The sequence below is a fragment of the Excalfactoria chinensis genome, chromosome 23, assembly GCF_039878825.1.
Source record: "Excalfactoria chinensis isolate bCotChi1 chromosome 23, bCotChi1.hap2, whole genome shotgun sequence".
Lineage (NCBI taxonomy): Eukaryota > Metazoa > Chordata > Aves > Galliformes > Phasianidae > Excalfactoria > Excalfactoria chinensis.
The window spans coordinates 1,951,813-1,967,936 of record NC_092847.1 but is presented as its reverse complement, the minus strand read 5'-3'; the positions used below and the strand labels follow the sequence as shown (position 1 = coordinate 1,967,936).

The 16,124-nt window shown below is 47.0% G+C and overlaps 1 protein-coding gene across 5 annotated transcripts in view; it reads right to left on the bottom strand.

Annotated features, from left to right (window-relative positions):
• Window positions 1–16,124, bottom strand: part of SRGAP2 (SLIT-ROBO Rho GTPase activating protein 2) — a 77,901-nt gene that overhangs the window by 6,463 nt on the left and 55,314 nt on the right. For 3 of the 5 annotated variants that reach the window (XM_072355757.1, XM_072355759.1, XM_072355760.1), the window contains 8 exons: window positions 14,163–14,240; window positions 12,626–12,760; window positions 11,699–11,804; window positions 10,616–10,840; window positions 7,927–8,006; window positions 4,132–4,312; window positions 3,591–3,737; window positions 1,199–1,526 (listed from right to left, as the gene is read on the bottom strand). In XM_072355757.1, the coding sequence (XP_072211858.1) occupies window positions 1,199–1,526; window positions 3,591–3,737; window positions 4,132–4,312; window positions 7,927–8,006; window positions 10,616–10,840; window positions 11,699–11,804; window positions 12,626–12,760; window positions 14,163–14,240 (1,280 nt within the window). Of the gene's footprint in view, window positions 1–1,198; window positions 1,527–1,865; window positions 2,440–3,590; window positions 3,738–4,131; window positions 4,313–7,926; window positions 8,007–10,615; window positions 10,841–11,698; window positions 11,805–12,625; window positions 12,761–14,162; window positions 14,241–16,124 lie in introns of those variants that run through there. The other 2 variants (XM_072355762.1, XM_072355761.1) reach the window with 1 other exon arrangement.

Here is a 16,124-nt window from a genome sequence, read left to right as displayed (position 1 = left end):
TCAGGTCTCCAGAGCTGCCTGTAACCTGAGAGCCAGGCATTCCTTGGCTTTAGATAGATCCATCACATACTGGAAGCAGTTGGTACAGGCAAGCATTTGCGTGCAGGCACATCCAACAGTTGGGAAAGGGAAGATCCTACAGGGAACGCAGGAATCTGCAGCGCTTACATCATTCGCCCCCATCAGGAGCTGCCACTTGTTAAATACCCGACTTTCAATTATTTTCTGTTCTGCTTCTGCTTGCGGGATCACAGATGCAAAGACACCCCCTGCCCTTGTGCTAACACTCACTGCTGTGGCAGCCCGTGGTCCCAAAAGCAGGAACGGAGCAGGTTCTGTGCAGAGAGATGCAGGGAACGCTTGCAACAGACCAGCCTGCCTTAGAACTAGCAAAGAGAGAAGTACGACCAACACCATTCATTCCCTTTCAGCTGCACAGGAAGGCTGGCTTTCCTTGCTGTATGTGGAGCCAGTCCCAAAAGCAGAGCTCTGTAAAACTGAAGCACAGCTGTATGTGCGTTGGTAACCTGCCCTCACTTGTCTAAACAAACAGGTAATGAAAACTAGAGGAGCATTATGTCCAAAGCTGGTTTTTAATCACACCGGTCCCTGTAAGCACATAAAGATGGCACTGTGAACGCTGTACGACTCAGCAGCCTGCTCTTATTTTGGCTATACTTCTCCATGTGCCTCCAATGCCTAACCACAGGCAAGTCAGCGCTACCAACAGGAGAACTTTCAATGGACACTAAATACATTATTTTTCTCAAGTCTCGAAGTCAGGATTGTTTAATCTTTCTGCTGACAGCTCTGGAATCTGTGTAACTTTCTGAAGTGGGCATTTTTATTGTCGAAAGAAAATCCTGTTAATAAAGAAGAGGGCCAAGCTTTTATGCAGTAAGGAGCTGCCTGTTTATCTTCCCTCCTGAAAGAAGTCTCAGTGCCTTGCACGGAGTGAGGCTGAAAGACTAAACCTCAAGTGGAGCATGTTAATACTGCACTGCCAGAAGGGAAGGCATAGGAGATCAATGCAGACTTTGTATTAAACCACGGAGCTGCACCCAACATCCTGCAAATCTACTACGAGTGGTTGGTGACCCTGCACATATAGTGGGGTTGAAACCGGATGATCAAGGTGGTCCTTTTCAACCCAGGCCATTGTACTCAAGAAGAGCCTTCAAGGCAAAGCCCTCCTTACCTGTGCAATCACCTCGGGGTCCATGGGCCGGTGGTTGTTGAAGCTCTTGGACCTCCCTGCTGTCACAGTTTTCCGGATCTGAGGGCTGTCTATCCTGTTCTTCAGAGACGAGTGTCGGCTGATAGAATTGAGGCTGCCGTGGCCACTGATGGAGCATTTGTCTGGAACCTCCTTGGGAAGACTTTGGCTCATAATGGGCTGAGATGAGGGTCTGGAACCGGCTATGGCTCCTGGGGAGGCTGGTTCTGCCATTGAGCTACCTAGTCCATGGCTGTCACTTTGACGGAAGGCTCTTCTGATGCTGCCTGACTCTGGTTTCTTTCTTTGCCTTCAGTCACAAAAGCAAAACAAGTCAATACAAGCAGGAACACGTAACGGGCTGTTCATTTGAAGATATCCCCCCAAAACAACACAGAAGACAATGGGAAGAGACATAAAGAGATGTCCACATTACAAAATTCACCCAGGGGTTTTTAGGAGTCGCTGTGAAAACAGTGAAGTTATAAAACCATTCCATTTAACGCTTCTAACAACAGGAGTCTGGCAGCTGTGCACATTCATAGCAAAACCAGAAAGCTTGGATGGATGGAACGTAATTAAATTGGTCGTGAAGTCAATCTTTTAATTCTGAACAACAAAAAAACCCTCTGTGCCATCAACAGGTTTTGATGATGTGTTTTTATTACATTAGAAGAGCATAGCTACAATCTTTTGACTGGAGGACACGGTATAAGTCTACTAAGCTCCCGGCCCAAGGCATCAAGTTGTTATTTTCAGAGATTGGCAAGCAAAGAACCCCATAGTTTGAGGTCAACAATCATTTCCAATGTTTGCTGGTGGTAACAGAGCTTTTCTTTTTCATTGCTTTAGCAGGACCATAAGGCGTTATCGACACAGGGCTACAGATAAACCAAAACATGACGTCAAATGGGTGAAGTGGTCCAAACAATTTAGTTTCTACCCCAGCACCATGAGGTCTGACAGCATGATTCCACTCCAATTACACAAAGGCCACTGCGGAAGAACACTTTATGCCATAGGTCTGAAGCTTGGCATCCATTATACAGGGAAGGATCCATTTATATATAGCACCAGCCCCATGAATAACTGCAAGAAAGTGTTAATTCCAGTAGGATTTTGGCATCCAAATAATAATTCAGTGGGTGGCACAACTGTCACTGCGAAACCATCTGATTTAATTTTGCTCAAGTCTGCTCACACATAGGTCAGAAGATTCATTCCTAAAGAAAAAACAACAAAATGAGTCTTATGCTGCTATCGCTAAATATCTGGTCCCCTAGTAAAGGGAAAACTACTGGAGTGGATGTTACCCTTACAAACACTACACACAATGCTACCAAAAACTAGCAGGTGGTGAAGCTGCAGCAAAGGTCTGTTCATTGCATAGATCTCTCTGTAACTGATAGAACTGCATACTTCCAACAGCTCACACCATAAAACACAATAAGAAGGCCCAGATCCCAAGCTGATGCAGACTAATACAGTGGTGGTATTGATGTCAACAGAGAGCCAAGCTCTGTGTAGGGCTTTAGTCCATAAAGGCATTAACAGAAATGCATCCTCTTTAAAGGCTTGGGCTGCTGAAGCCTGTTAAACTGGCAGTTCCAAATATCCACTTCCATGCAACTATAATTATCACATTAAGATTCCGTCCCTGCACAATACACAGAATTGCTTTCGTTTTAATAATAAACAAATAATCAACCAGAAAGATTTAGGGGATAAGTTTGCCATAAAGAAGATCAAGAAGCCTGCTCATAAAAATCTGTTCAGCCCGTAAGCTGACTGCTGGCTATGGGAACCACCTCTTGTTTAGCAGGAGATAAAGCAAGAGGGAGAAGCGCTGTTTCACTGCAAGCCTGTGGTTAGTAAGCAAGGTGAGAAGTGCTGGAGAGATGGAAGGATGTTACAGGCAAGAGGGGGCCTCCAGGTGTGCCATCAACACAATGTGTGATAATGGATCCTGCAACTGTCCCACACCCCATAAAAACAAAACCAGCCCAACACTGATGTGTGAATGGGACACGACAGCACAGGGACATAACAAGGAATGGCGACGCGTGGTTATGAGGACTTTAATTCCACATCTCCCTCACTTTCTCAGTATCCTCTGCTTACAAAACAGGACGTATTTGGAACAACAGGAACAGATGGCAGCTCAGGGGTAGGGAAGAGAAGCCAGTGGGGTTTTAAATGAGCATTGGCCACAACAGTGAAAGAGGACAGCAAAAGGCGAGCCAGTTGGAAGAGGCAAAAAGCAGAGAACAAAGGGGGAAAGCACTCATTAACCTTTGTCAGGGAAGGGCGTATTTTATGGGACTCATCACCAATACCTCCACAATTACACAGAGTAACACAAGGCTGTCCTTACTTGTTGATGTTTGCAAGGTAAATGTCTGCCACGTGGCCCCCGCTCGGGCAGCTGGCACCAGCTCTGGCCGTCACCTTTTCCTCTGGTGGCTCAGAATTGATTTCTATCTCTGACTTCGGACTGGATCTTTCAGAGGCACCGTCCTCACTAGGAAGGAGGAGGGAAGGAAATCACAACCAGCACAGAATCTCAAACACATACAGGACAACAGCACTGTGCTAGCACCCATCATTACACATCTGTTAAAATGAGAGAGCTTGATTTCTGCAAGCAACCAGCAGATCCCAACTCTGCATTCTCTCCAGGCCGCCAGCACCAACCAGAGCAAATCTTTATTGCACACTGAAGCTTAAAACCTCCATGCAAACAGACACCTACGCCGTGGTGGAGCTCTGCTCATCTCAATAGGATCCCCTCCTTGTGGGAAAGGTTGAAGGATGAGCTCTCTCCATGTGGTGTCAACACTCTGACACTAACATTCCTTTCCACACCTGATTTTAGGCAAGCCCACCACGCAGATGAGCTTAGAAGTGTAACATACGTGTCTTGAACGACGATGTACTGATGAGGGATAAGGCCGTCAATCCCATTGTGGCGTCCTTCCCACCAGTCATCTGAGGCTCGCTGATAGAGGAGGAGAGAAGCTCCTTTTTTAAAGGACAGCTCTCGTGCAGTCCTGCCAATGTAGTCGAACTTCGCTATTGCTTCTATGGGCTCACACTCTAGGAGACAGAAGGGAATAAACAGTAATTCACTAAGCACACGGGATCAGAAAGCATTTGGCTGTCTGTAGCAGCTGCAAAACAGTTCACAAAGAACATGGAACACAGGGCAGAGATGCTTTAAGGTTGCAGAAAGATTCATAGGGGAGCTCCTACAATGTGAAGATGCTGCAATCTCAGATGTATCTGATCTCTGTGTTACAGCCACATCTGCATCTCCTATGTCATAAACCCACTGACAGCGACTCAAGCATCCAGATGGAAACAACAATGACCAAATTAATAGCTTATTAAAGGGAGCAGTGAGATACACCCCAAGACAAGCCCTGCTTATGTGGTGGTTCTGGAAAGGCAGCTCAACTACACCTCTGGGCTGGCAAGGAGGATTTGTTATTAGCATTTAAGGGAAGGAAACCTCTGATTCCAAACTGCTTTAGAAATAAAGCAGCTATTCAGAAGGAAACTTCTGCTGCCTGCGAGGTTCACCCAGCTCAGGAGAACAGGCTCTGCTACCAGGGGAGGCTGCTGTGCTCATGGAAGTGATGCAGGAACCACTGAAAACACAGCAGCCACACCATGGCTGCCTATGCAGGCTCATGAATTGCACTGTGCAGCTGCTTCAGAGCCACAGCACGTGCTCCTGCTGATGGCTCCTAGCTGATAAGCTCCATGGTGAATTGCAGCCATGCTGTGTCTGCAGCCAGGCGCTAATCTGAGTCCCTGAGGGACGCACGTTATATGCAGAGGGAGAATGTGGGCATTCACACACCGGGGAAAATTAATAGGAAATTTGTGTGGATTATTTTTAAGACTTAAGAAAAAATTATATATATATAATCTGTCATTGGTTGAACATCAGTATGTAATACACCAGCTTCCAATTCTATGCTGGAATCAGGGGAATAGAGATGAGCTCAAACACAGCCCCAGCAGACTTCAGCTGCTAATTACTTGAAAGAAGCTTTCTAGCACAGCCATGGAAACAGAGCTCCTTCTCAGGGGAACAGACTCGTGGTTCCTCTCCAGGAGGGAGATATGCTATTTTGTCCCAAGATCTCCATCAGCTTTATGGGATGCTTCTGCAGGACAAACACGGGCCACAGCTTTGCACATCACTCCTTGAGGGGGCACCCACCCAAAAATGAAGTCTCCCAATGCAGAGTCAGGCAGCAGCTGGGACACAGACCATCTGTAGGGTCACAACCCATCTGAGAGCACTGAGGGTGCAGCGTGCAGCCCCAGAGGGGCAAAGCTGAAGGTGTGGGATGGGAGCAGCACCCAGAGAGCATCTCCCTCCACAAAGCATGACCTGATAGTGAGCTGAGAGCCATCAGCCACACTGAGCCCCCAGTGCTGAATTCCTTCATTTCTGAACCAGACAGAGAGGAATTATCACAAATGACACAATTCAGGTAACTCTGTGGTCGGCCTCACAAATCCCATTATCAGCCTTTGGCCACCAGCATGGGTGCAAAGCCTGCCTGAGCTCCCAGCCTGCGATAGCAGCCTTGCTCCAGACTCCCCATAGCACACACTTATCTGCCTCTGGCTCCTGCTTTCCTCTTGCTTGTTTTGCCCCTGGCGCCAGCTTCTTCACCATGTTTAATTCACATTATTTACCAAATAAAAAAAGAGAGATTTCTGTTTTTTTGGTGTCCCCTCCATTTACGAAAGCGACGGGGCTGTGGTTTTCTCAATTCTGTCTGCTTCATTAACAAGTGTTTATTGTTCCAGATGAGAGCAGCACTCAGGTTTCTTATGTTTCCAATTTGCCTTTTAGAACTCTGGCGTTCATCCAGAGGAGAGATTTTAGCCTCTCATTTCCAGTAGCTTTTTTCCTACTACACTTATGCCCAGAACAGAAAGCTGGGAGAATAAGGACCAGTCAGGTTAAGTCCTGCCAGGCTGGAAAGCCTGTTTTTAAACAACATTGCTAAAGTTAGGCTTGTTTCCTTCCATGTAGCAGCCTTGCATGCTCCTTTGCTGTTCAAAATGCATCTGCAGATTGGACAGTGGCTGAGCATCTGCATTTCAGTGCTGTTGGGAAGACCAGGTCCAGCCTCACTAAAGGTCTCATCTAAAGGCTGAAGGAGAGAGAACAACTCATAGCTGAGTGACCCAAGGCGCAGCGCTGCTGCTGAGTACACCTGCAGTGCAGAGCACACAAAGAACCGGGAGAGTCCGTGCTTAATGAGCCCTTGCTGCTCCTGCAGAAGGGATGGAGGCCCCGCTCTCCCTCTGCTTCAGTGCCAAACTCTCCCTCCCAACTACTTCCTATGGAATATTCCGTGGAGGTTGCAGAACTCCATCCAAAACGCCTCCAAGTTTTACCTTGCAAAGGGGCCCCACACCATCCCGTTCCAGAGGCTGCAGACTGGTGTCAATCTCTAATCTCTGGCCGCTCCTTTTCCCATCACTGTGCCCCCATGACTGCATAAGCGACCTAAAAACCCCCATGCAGAAACAGTGCAAGGACATTCAGTGGTGTTTGCTCCCAACAACCCTGGTAAGGAGTCGCTGTGACAGTGACTGGCCTTGCTGCAGGAGCACTGATTGTGCAGCATTTCTAGCAGCGTTCAAACATGGCTTACTTTGTTAGTGGTGCACAAACACCATGCAGCCAGCAGGAGCACAGCAATGCCATGGGAAAGGTTTGCTAGACAACTGGTGGAGCAGAGTGCAAAAGACAGCGTAGGAGGAACATGACAGGGCTATGGAGCAAGTGGCTGAATACCAAAATGATGAATGACCAAATGAAGATCAACATGACAGCAACTCGCTGGAAGGAAAAGCCATCCTCCTCCCATCTTTACAACTGAGACCATCACAAATAAAATCAAGGCTTTAAGAAAACTGCAAGGGGTCAGAAAAGAATTAAATACACTGTGTTCTGATTTGGTCGGTCTGTCTTACGTGCTGCTTATACTCTTTGTTATACTCTAAGGACCCCTTTCACACCAATAATGTAATTTTCCTCTGTCCCGCATGGTGTTCACATGCAGCTGTTCCCCACTGCAGGAAGAAGCTTTGGAGGTGTAACAACAGACACCCCAAGACCTTAGGAAACCCCAGTGAGTTCTCACAGCTGGCATCCCTTTATACTAATATGGCCATGAGAAGGGTAATGGAGTTTCCCTAGGAAGACCAAAAAAAGCTTCAAGCAGAGGCACCACCAGGACCCTGCCCTAAAATGTGCCATCCCAGGGGAAGGAGAGCAGCTCTGGATTTCTGTCTGCTTGCTCCCATGAAGCAGAACCACTGCAGCTCAAGGCACTGAGCTCCCTGCCAGAGCTACTGAGAGAAGAACTGCCTGGCACGCACAGAGAGGAGTGGGAGAGCACGCTGAAGCACACTCAGTCTCTGGCTCCATCCTTACCTTGTGCCTTCCAACTCCAAAATCCTCCAGCAGCTTGGAGTGTGCCCAGGCCTGCTGCTAAATCGACACAGCCTTGGCATAAAGGGCCGCTTTTACAAAGGTGCAGGATTCAAGGGGAACAAACGCCATGTTTTATGATTTCAACCCCCCCCTTTTAGATTTAACTTTGAACTGAAACTGCAGAACTCCATCCCCTTCACCCCCCATAGGTTCTGCAGTGAACCACGGAGCTACGAACCGTCATCGCTGGTGTGGTGCTCCACTGCCACGTCCTGCACTGCATCCTCTGCAGAGGCTCTTTCTCCATGAGGACTTTCACTACAACAGAGGTGGGGGGGGAGGGAGGGAAAAAAAAGCAGACAGTGCTTCACATTGGTGGAAATCGAGTTCCCTCATTTACAAAAACAGAAATAGCAAAGATAATCAGGAACGTTCATTTGGGAAGTCAACAGCCAGGTTCCACTGGGATGGATGCATTTGCACGTGCTGAAGTCAGCTTGTAAGACTCAACCAAAGCAAGCTCTGATTTGCTTAAGCAAACTGAACAGCTTCTGTATGCTGTCAGAACAGTCTAACTACAAGCCTTGCAGCCCAGGGCTCTGGAGATGGTTAGGAGTCAGACAGCAATAGTACATTGGGTCTAGCTCCCCTCTGCTATGCCAGAACGACTCCCCCAGCTATCATCTCCATTGCTCTAATTAGCTCATTATGTGACTGATGAGATAGCTGCCACTTCCTGGGGGAAATTATTTCTATATTCATAGTGATATTTCCAGGTCTGAGTTTGCCATCTCCCCTCCTTCCCTTTCATCACAGGCTGCCCAGTCCATCTCACCAGCTAGATGGATTGCCTGCAATCTTTATTTACAGAGCACCAAACCCACCAGGAGTACTCATTTATGTTTATATAAAGCTAAATTCTGGCAGGACCAGCAGGGACACCTACCTTTCCTACTCCTTTAAAAGAGGATGGAAAAAAAACCAACACAAAAGAAGGGGTAAAAATGTTTGAATAATTCTAGCATCCCGTTGTGCATAATCCACATATGAGTAGAGTGCCTCAGAACCAACCTTTCCCATCCTTTGCAAAGCCCTCACGCTACTTCATAAAGCTTACAAGGAGGACTGAAAGCCAAACGGAGATCCCAAGGGGAATGCAGAGCTGAGGGTTAAGGTTTCGTGCAGACTGTGAAGTAATGTCGCATACAGCCAACGCTGCACAGCTAAGTATTGCAGAGAAGCCCACGTGCCTCCAGCAGCACTCAGTGCCAAAGCATCCGCCTGCACTGCAGGGACAGCCTGCAAAGCCAGGCTGTAGGAGGAGAACCTGGGGCTGCTGGACGTCATGGTGAGGGCTCAGTGCAGTAGGTGTGCTGCCAGAGCATCCCTATGCTGTCCTCCTCCTTGCACTGCCAGCATGTAGGCCGAGTATGTTGCTAACAATGAGCTGCTCTGTGCTGTCAGACAGACAGACAGACAGCAGCAAAGCTTCAGCCTTGAAGCAAGGTGGTATTTCAATGATGCCTGCATCACAGGCCCTGAATTTCCACCACAAACTCCAAACCCTGCCCTCCTCTGCCCTGGGTAAGCTGCTCCTGACCTCCACGGCATGTCCACCCACAGGGCCAACACAGCCTGCAGGCTCCAAGGCAAAATACTGAGAGCAGCCAAGTGGCACAGTGCAATTACAAACATCACAGGCTTCACTCCCCAATGAATGAGCTGAGTCGCACAACTTCCCTTCTGCTTTCAGGCATGCTTTGCAGCAAGGAGCCCTATGGGCAGCAACCAGCAGCTGTGTGAACAGCGGGGCTGTGGGAAGGCTGCAGTGAGAAACAGATGCTTCTTCCTCACCTCCCCTGCTCATTCTTACCCCTCTGTGCTCAGCAGGGTCTCACATCAGGGCGGTTAAGAAGGGCAGAGTGCCTTCAGGAAAGCAGGACATGCTGCATCCTACATCCTGATGCAAACTGCTGCACACACTGCACTGTGCTCAGCATTTCACACTGTTAATCCCTCCACCTTGCAGGACAAAGACTTTTGTTGGTGCGTTTCTTGAAGGTTTTAAGAACTCTTAAGGCTTTTCCCCCCCTTATGCAATCCAATTATAAATCACATGAATTAGAAATGTCAGAATGAAGGGTAAATTAAAAGAAATCCTATTTCCAAAAGAGATACTGGTAAGGATTCAGCATACAGCAGTTAGAGAGAAGTAACTGCTTCTGACTGCACATACATGAAACGGGCTTATAGCTATAATTATCCTAGAACAAGACAGGGGAACAAGGGCAGCTCTGTCACCAGAGTGACTTCATTTAAGAAATGTATTTATTTTAGTAAATGAAAATAATCATTTGCATTCTTGGGACAGTGGAGGAGGGAACTCGGAGGGGGGAGAAGCAGGACACAACATTCCTCATTTTCAGTGGGAGAGATCAGCCTGGCCAGTAGGAAAGAAAACACCTCCTCTCCTTCCCCCACTCCCCCACCTTCCCCTGCAGATGACAGGAGCCGCGCTGGCTGAATTGCTTCCAGATGTTGCTTTCAGACTGAACACGCGGCCGGGCCTCTCGAGCTTTAAGCTGGATGGAAATGGTGATTCTGCATTCCTCTCTTTTCCCTCCCCCCACCATCAGTGCTGCCCTAAAAACCCGACTGTGCCACAGCTTTCTGGGTTCGGCTGCAAAGTGATCCTTCCTCTGAACTAAAGCCACTCTACACAACCAGAGAATGCAAAACTAGGACTGGAGAGACTTTCTAAGCTAAAGACTATCCAGAGACATCTTCTCTTGCATTACATTGAATCTGAGAGGCTGGACTAGATGCCTGAATCCCATTTAAGACAATGCAGAATGTATGACTGGAGCATTCTGGCCAGCAAACAAACATGCACCTATTCATTTTCCCCTCAGTAGAACCCATCATACCAGTAATCCTCAGTGCTTCCACCTCTGCTATACGTTGGACCCTCCAGCTCTCTCGGTCCTGGGAAGATGTTCTCATGTTGGATGATGATGGTTTTGATCAATTCATTGACGTGGGCTTGGCAAGAGACTTGATCGTGACCTTCAGGCACGGACATCAGCGTTGGTCCAAAGCAGATGGCTAAATTGTAGGGATCCATCATATTCTCTTCACTGAACTGAGATAAACTGCAAGAGACAGATGTGGGGAGGAGGGTTAACAGCAGAAAACGTTATCATCATCACCACCATCATCTGCTGGAGAACACAGATGAGCGAGGAAGGTTGGCTTTGGGCTTCCTGCTGCTGAAGCTGCTTTGCTGGCACTTGAATATTCTGGAGTTTTGTGAAGAAAAGACAGACTGACAGCATTACAAAAAGATGAAACAGAAACCCCAACGAGATTCTAACAGCCTTATTGATTTGATCCCAGCCCTGCTCAAATCCCCGTTTATAGTTTAGCCACCTTATACAGATTTAAAACACATCCCGATGCAATCTCTTCTTTTCTTTGTTCCTGCTGTTAAGACGAGTGTGATGAAGAACAGCAGCATCACTCAACACTACCAACTTTAGCAGGGGAGTATTTAAAAGTGCTAACTCCCAGGTAGGATGTTTTCCTTTCACGTTACCCCAGGTGTCAAATCCTCAGTGCTGGAGGAAGCTGTGGTTGGACTTGATAATCTTTAAGGTCTTTTCCAACCTGAGTAACCCTATAATTGCATTGGGCTGCCCAACAAACCCACCAGATGTGATGGACAGCTTTAAAAAACAGTAATGTCAGTCATACTATTTAATACACGGTGCTCCTCGCTGGTGTGGGATGCAATTTCTGATCCCTCCTTATCACTTTTTGCTTAGCTTGCCAGCAACATTATTCACTTCCACTGCTGGAGTTCCTTTGAGATGGCGTTAACATCTGGAGGAGCGTCAGCAAGGCTCAAAAGCTCAGGAAGACAGATGCAGGAGCCATCCAGTGACACCTGCACTTTAAATTGCTGCTCAGATTGCAGCGGTATCAAGGCTGGCTCTGCAGCAGGTACTCACTGATTGAGGAATGCAAAGAGGTATCTCATTACGATCAGAGTGGTCTTAGGGAGGTTCAGAAGCACCTTTCGGATGTGGAGGGCTCTCTCTTGCAAATTATCCATTGCTGAAAGGAAGAAAAGAGCATCACTGAGTTATCACCACATCCCCAACTTGCCACCGAGTCCAAATGCAGCCGGTATATGGGATGCTTCCCAGGTGAAATATTAAAACAGGCAGCCAGCATATCACAAGGGTCAGCCCATTTCCTGGATTCGCCAGCTGCCTGCCAAAGGCTGCAGGTCCTGCACGTGATGCCTTTGCAACTAAGGGCTCAGAACACGGAAAACCTCACTGCAGGCTCCTTCCTAGCATGGGAGCACTGGATGTCATCTCCTTCAATAGCTCTGGCACAATAGTTCATTCATGTTAGCTTAGAAAGGTGGGTGTTCAGAAGAAGAAATCGTACAACACTCAAAGGAGAATTAACATAGTTAAGGGGTGAGGCAAAAAGCTCTGTGTGCAGCAGCCTACTGAGAAACAAGTGGGCAGCATAAATCATCCCAGAAAGGGGAGCTTATTTGGAAGCAGATTTTTTCTTCTTGTGTAATGTGAATTCAACTCTGTAAGTGCATTTATCAGGAGAAGACAATCACAAGTCATTTTAGAAGCAGTTATCTCTCGCTTTGCTTCAAAGGCCGCCACTGCAAAGGCCATTTCACCACCAGAACAATGGAATCATTCTTTCATTCCAAGCAACACAGCGATAGTGAGGCCGTGTAACATGAGGTGACTCCAGTACCAAAACACAGACCGACCCCCTGCCCACCACCTTTAAAAACAACCAAAAATGTCAGACACTGGATTGTCACTGCCCTCGTGATTGGAATTCTGTAGCAAGAGGCAATACAGCCTTCACAATCTGTTTGTTTCTGTATCTATACTTACTGACACAGGAAATCAGATCATGAAAGATGTCCTTGGGGAAGAGAGGGTGCTCCAACCCTCGGAAGTAGAGCTTCAGAACTCCTGCTATTGAATCCATATCATGGTCATTCTGATCCCCGGCCAAAGGATCTTCACCTGGGTGCCAAAGAAACAAGCAAGAAAGATCAGAAGAGTGGAGAAAACAATCAGGATGGAAGGATGCAACTCAGCTGGAGGAAAAGATTTACGCAGCACAGAGTTCATCCCACCTCCCCCAGCTGCACTAACAGCAACAAGGCAGAGCTCCCTGAAGGCAGCAGTCGAGATGGGAAACCTCTAACAGAAACCTCAAGTTTTTGGTGTGGTGAGAGCTTCACAGAGCCACTACCGAGTGCAACATCACATGGGTTCAGCAACAAACTCACAACTGAAGCCCAACTGCATTCAGTGCACACACGAGAGGGCAACCAGCATCATAAGCAGGCTCAGCAGGAGCACACACCTCGTGCTGAACTGCAGGGGGTGTTTCTGGGACAAACAATTTGTCACTGCAGATATGCCACTGTTTGTCTGCGTGACAAAAGAGAAGATGCCCACTTAAGGAGTTGCTCCCTATGGAAAACTCCCCATTGTATATAATTAGATTTAATGACGGGGCAAACCTCAGATTGAAGCTATCTATATCCATTATGTGACTGGAATTACCAAAGCTCGCCTATAATCTTAATAATGCACCAGATAATAAATGGGCACTAAGAACCAGAGCATTATCCTTGATATTAACTGCCACCAAGGGTTCTGGTGGAAGTAATAAACTGCAGAGACATTACTGTTAACTTTGTCAGTCCTGTATATCACACGGTTCAGAGAAACAAGGGAGAGGAAGCAAGAAATAATTTATCTCTGCACGTTAGTGCTGGAACAACCGGCTGCTTTCTCAACATGACAAGCAGAGCTGCAAGGACTGCCTGAGTGCAAAGCTCTTCTGAACCTGCCCAGCTCGGCAGAGCAGCCCAGCAAGAAGCTGATGAGTCAGGAGCTTCCCAGTCATTTCTGTCTTTGTATGGGATGGCTCTTTACATAGGAAAATCAACCTGAATCTATTAAAAGCTACACCATGTTAACTGCATCTTGAAACTTAACTCTCTCATTTGCTTAGGCCACGTCCTAAGAACATGGAATACACAAGGCTTTGTCCTGCAGCAAACAAACTGCTCACACAGCTTGCAGGGGGATGGGCAGGAAAATAATTTACACCCAATAATGAATTCCTCTCTATTCTACAGCGCTGCAAATAATCAATAAGCTGTTGGACATGAGAGAGGATTGAGTTCAGAGTATTTATTATACACTCTACAAGAGAGAAAGCACGATGCCAAACAACATGGAGAACTCAAGGTTAATGAGCACAGAGAGGGGTTTGGGCTACGGCCACCCGGGAAACAAAAACTAAAGGAACAGAATGGCAGCTGCATTCAAAAGAGACTATTTCAGAACACTTCAACAAGTTGACACCTTTGGCAATCATTTCTGAGGCCCTGGAAAAGATCCTGCTTACCTCTCTCAAATGCATTTTTTATGTCGTTCACTTCCACTTGTGACCCAGACACCCTGAATATTCCCTCATGCTGCAAACCTGAAAGGCAACGAGAGATGCTGATCAACAAGCTGGCACCCTGCTCAGCTACAGCAATACAGGAAATGTAAGAAACATGAACCAAAACAAGGATGCTGTGAGAGTCTTTCTGTACACATCCATGCATGTACACAGTACGTAGGAACAGAACTCAGCAGCACTGAAGAAATATTAACCCTTTTCCCAGGGAACTGACACAATACCTTGGTTACAGCAGCCACGAGTGCCATCTTGTACCCTGAGGGATCCCACGGGATTTGACAACCCAGACAAAACCACAAGCTAATAATGTAACAGGCAGCAGTACAACACTGCCAACCACAAGAGGATGTAGCTTACTTCTCAGGAGCAATGCTATTATGGCCCAGGGCAAAGCAGCCCATGGAAATGGAAGCATTCCACTCCCCAGCACCTCCAGAACCCAGGGCTCCAGGATGGTCTTTAAACCATTGCTGCTAAACACCACCATTAGCCAAGCCATGAAAACCAACTGGCAGCTAGGTGAGATGTTTCAGCATCCCACCAGCACCACCATGGTATGGTTGCATGGTATAAGAGGAGCATCAACCATCACAAATCAACTTGTGAACAAAGCCTTCTTCACATCTGCAAAATCAACTCATATTCGCTTGAGGCTTTTAATTGTGTGCTATCTGAAACAGGGAGCATCGCAATGCCTTTGCTTTATTTATAACGACAACCACAAACTAATAAGCTCTCTTAAATGCATCTGTGTGCTGCTGTTCCTCTCCGTTTCTGGCACTGTTCTTATCACAATGCAATGGAAGCTCTGCAGTGCTCCAGCTAGAAGCTGTGACACAGCTTCACAACAGCAAAAAGAAACAACCCTGAGCATGGAGAAGCAGGGAGGGGAATGACATTCATCCCACTCCCATAGAGGAAAGAAGTTGTAAATGTCAGCCAGGCTACCTCCAACTACATTAACTCCTACAGCATAACTGTGGCAGGCAGGCAGCTGTATGGCTCCTTCCCACTCGAGTGGATTTGCTGTCTAAAGGCATATTCCTCCTCATTGCAGGCTGTACCTTCAGGCCACGATCTCACATCCTGTGCAGAAATCAGCTGACTTTGCTGGAAAACGTGTCTGCTGATGACCCCAACCAGGAACACACATCGAAAAATACAACCTCCTGATGTCTCCCGTTTTATCAGGCTCTGATTTGCATCACAATGTGACCACAATGATTTCTCCAGCATACGTCAAATTATGGCCTCAGTAAAGGATTACAGCCCTTGGCTCTCCCAGGTGATGATGAGAATGGAACTCCCAATTATAGTTTCTAATGTGAGATGGTAATTAGACAAGGAAAACGAAACAGGACCTGCTATTTGGCTCTGTCTTGGTTAATGAAGATAAATGCAACCTCTTTCTACATATGTTAATTAACAGCTGTTTCGCGTGCTCCTAACAGATGATATTGATTAAAAATGAAAACAGATTAAAACAAACCTATAAAAACCTTCCACAGCATTCAAGGCTATGAAGTTAACCTCAGAAACAGAGACAAATCGTCTCATTGCAGCAATAAGCAAGCAATTAATTCACTACTTGACCTCCTACACTTAGTGCTGGGAGTCCTCATCCTCCTCTACGAGAAGCACAATTATTAGTGGTGAAGGCCACATTTCATGTCCCAAAACAAGGTGAAGGGAGGTGAGGCGTGAGTGGTACTTCAGGGTGGGAGCCTTATTGCATAAGGAACAAAGGGATGCTGTTGGAAGCACAGCTTACTGCTCCGTGTTTACAGCAACAGTTATGTGCAGCAGCCTGGAGGAATGAGGAGCACACAGAGTATCAAGCACATAGCCAAAAGCCAGCGCTAGCTCTTTATCTTGCAGTCTCCAGCATCCATCTGTGTAAGT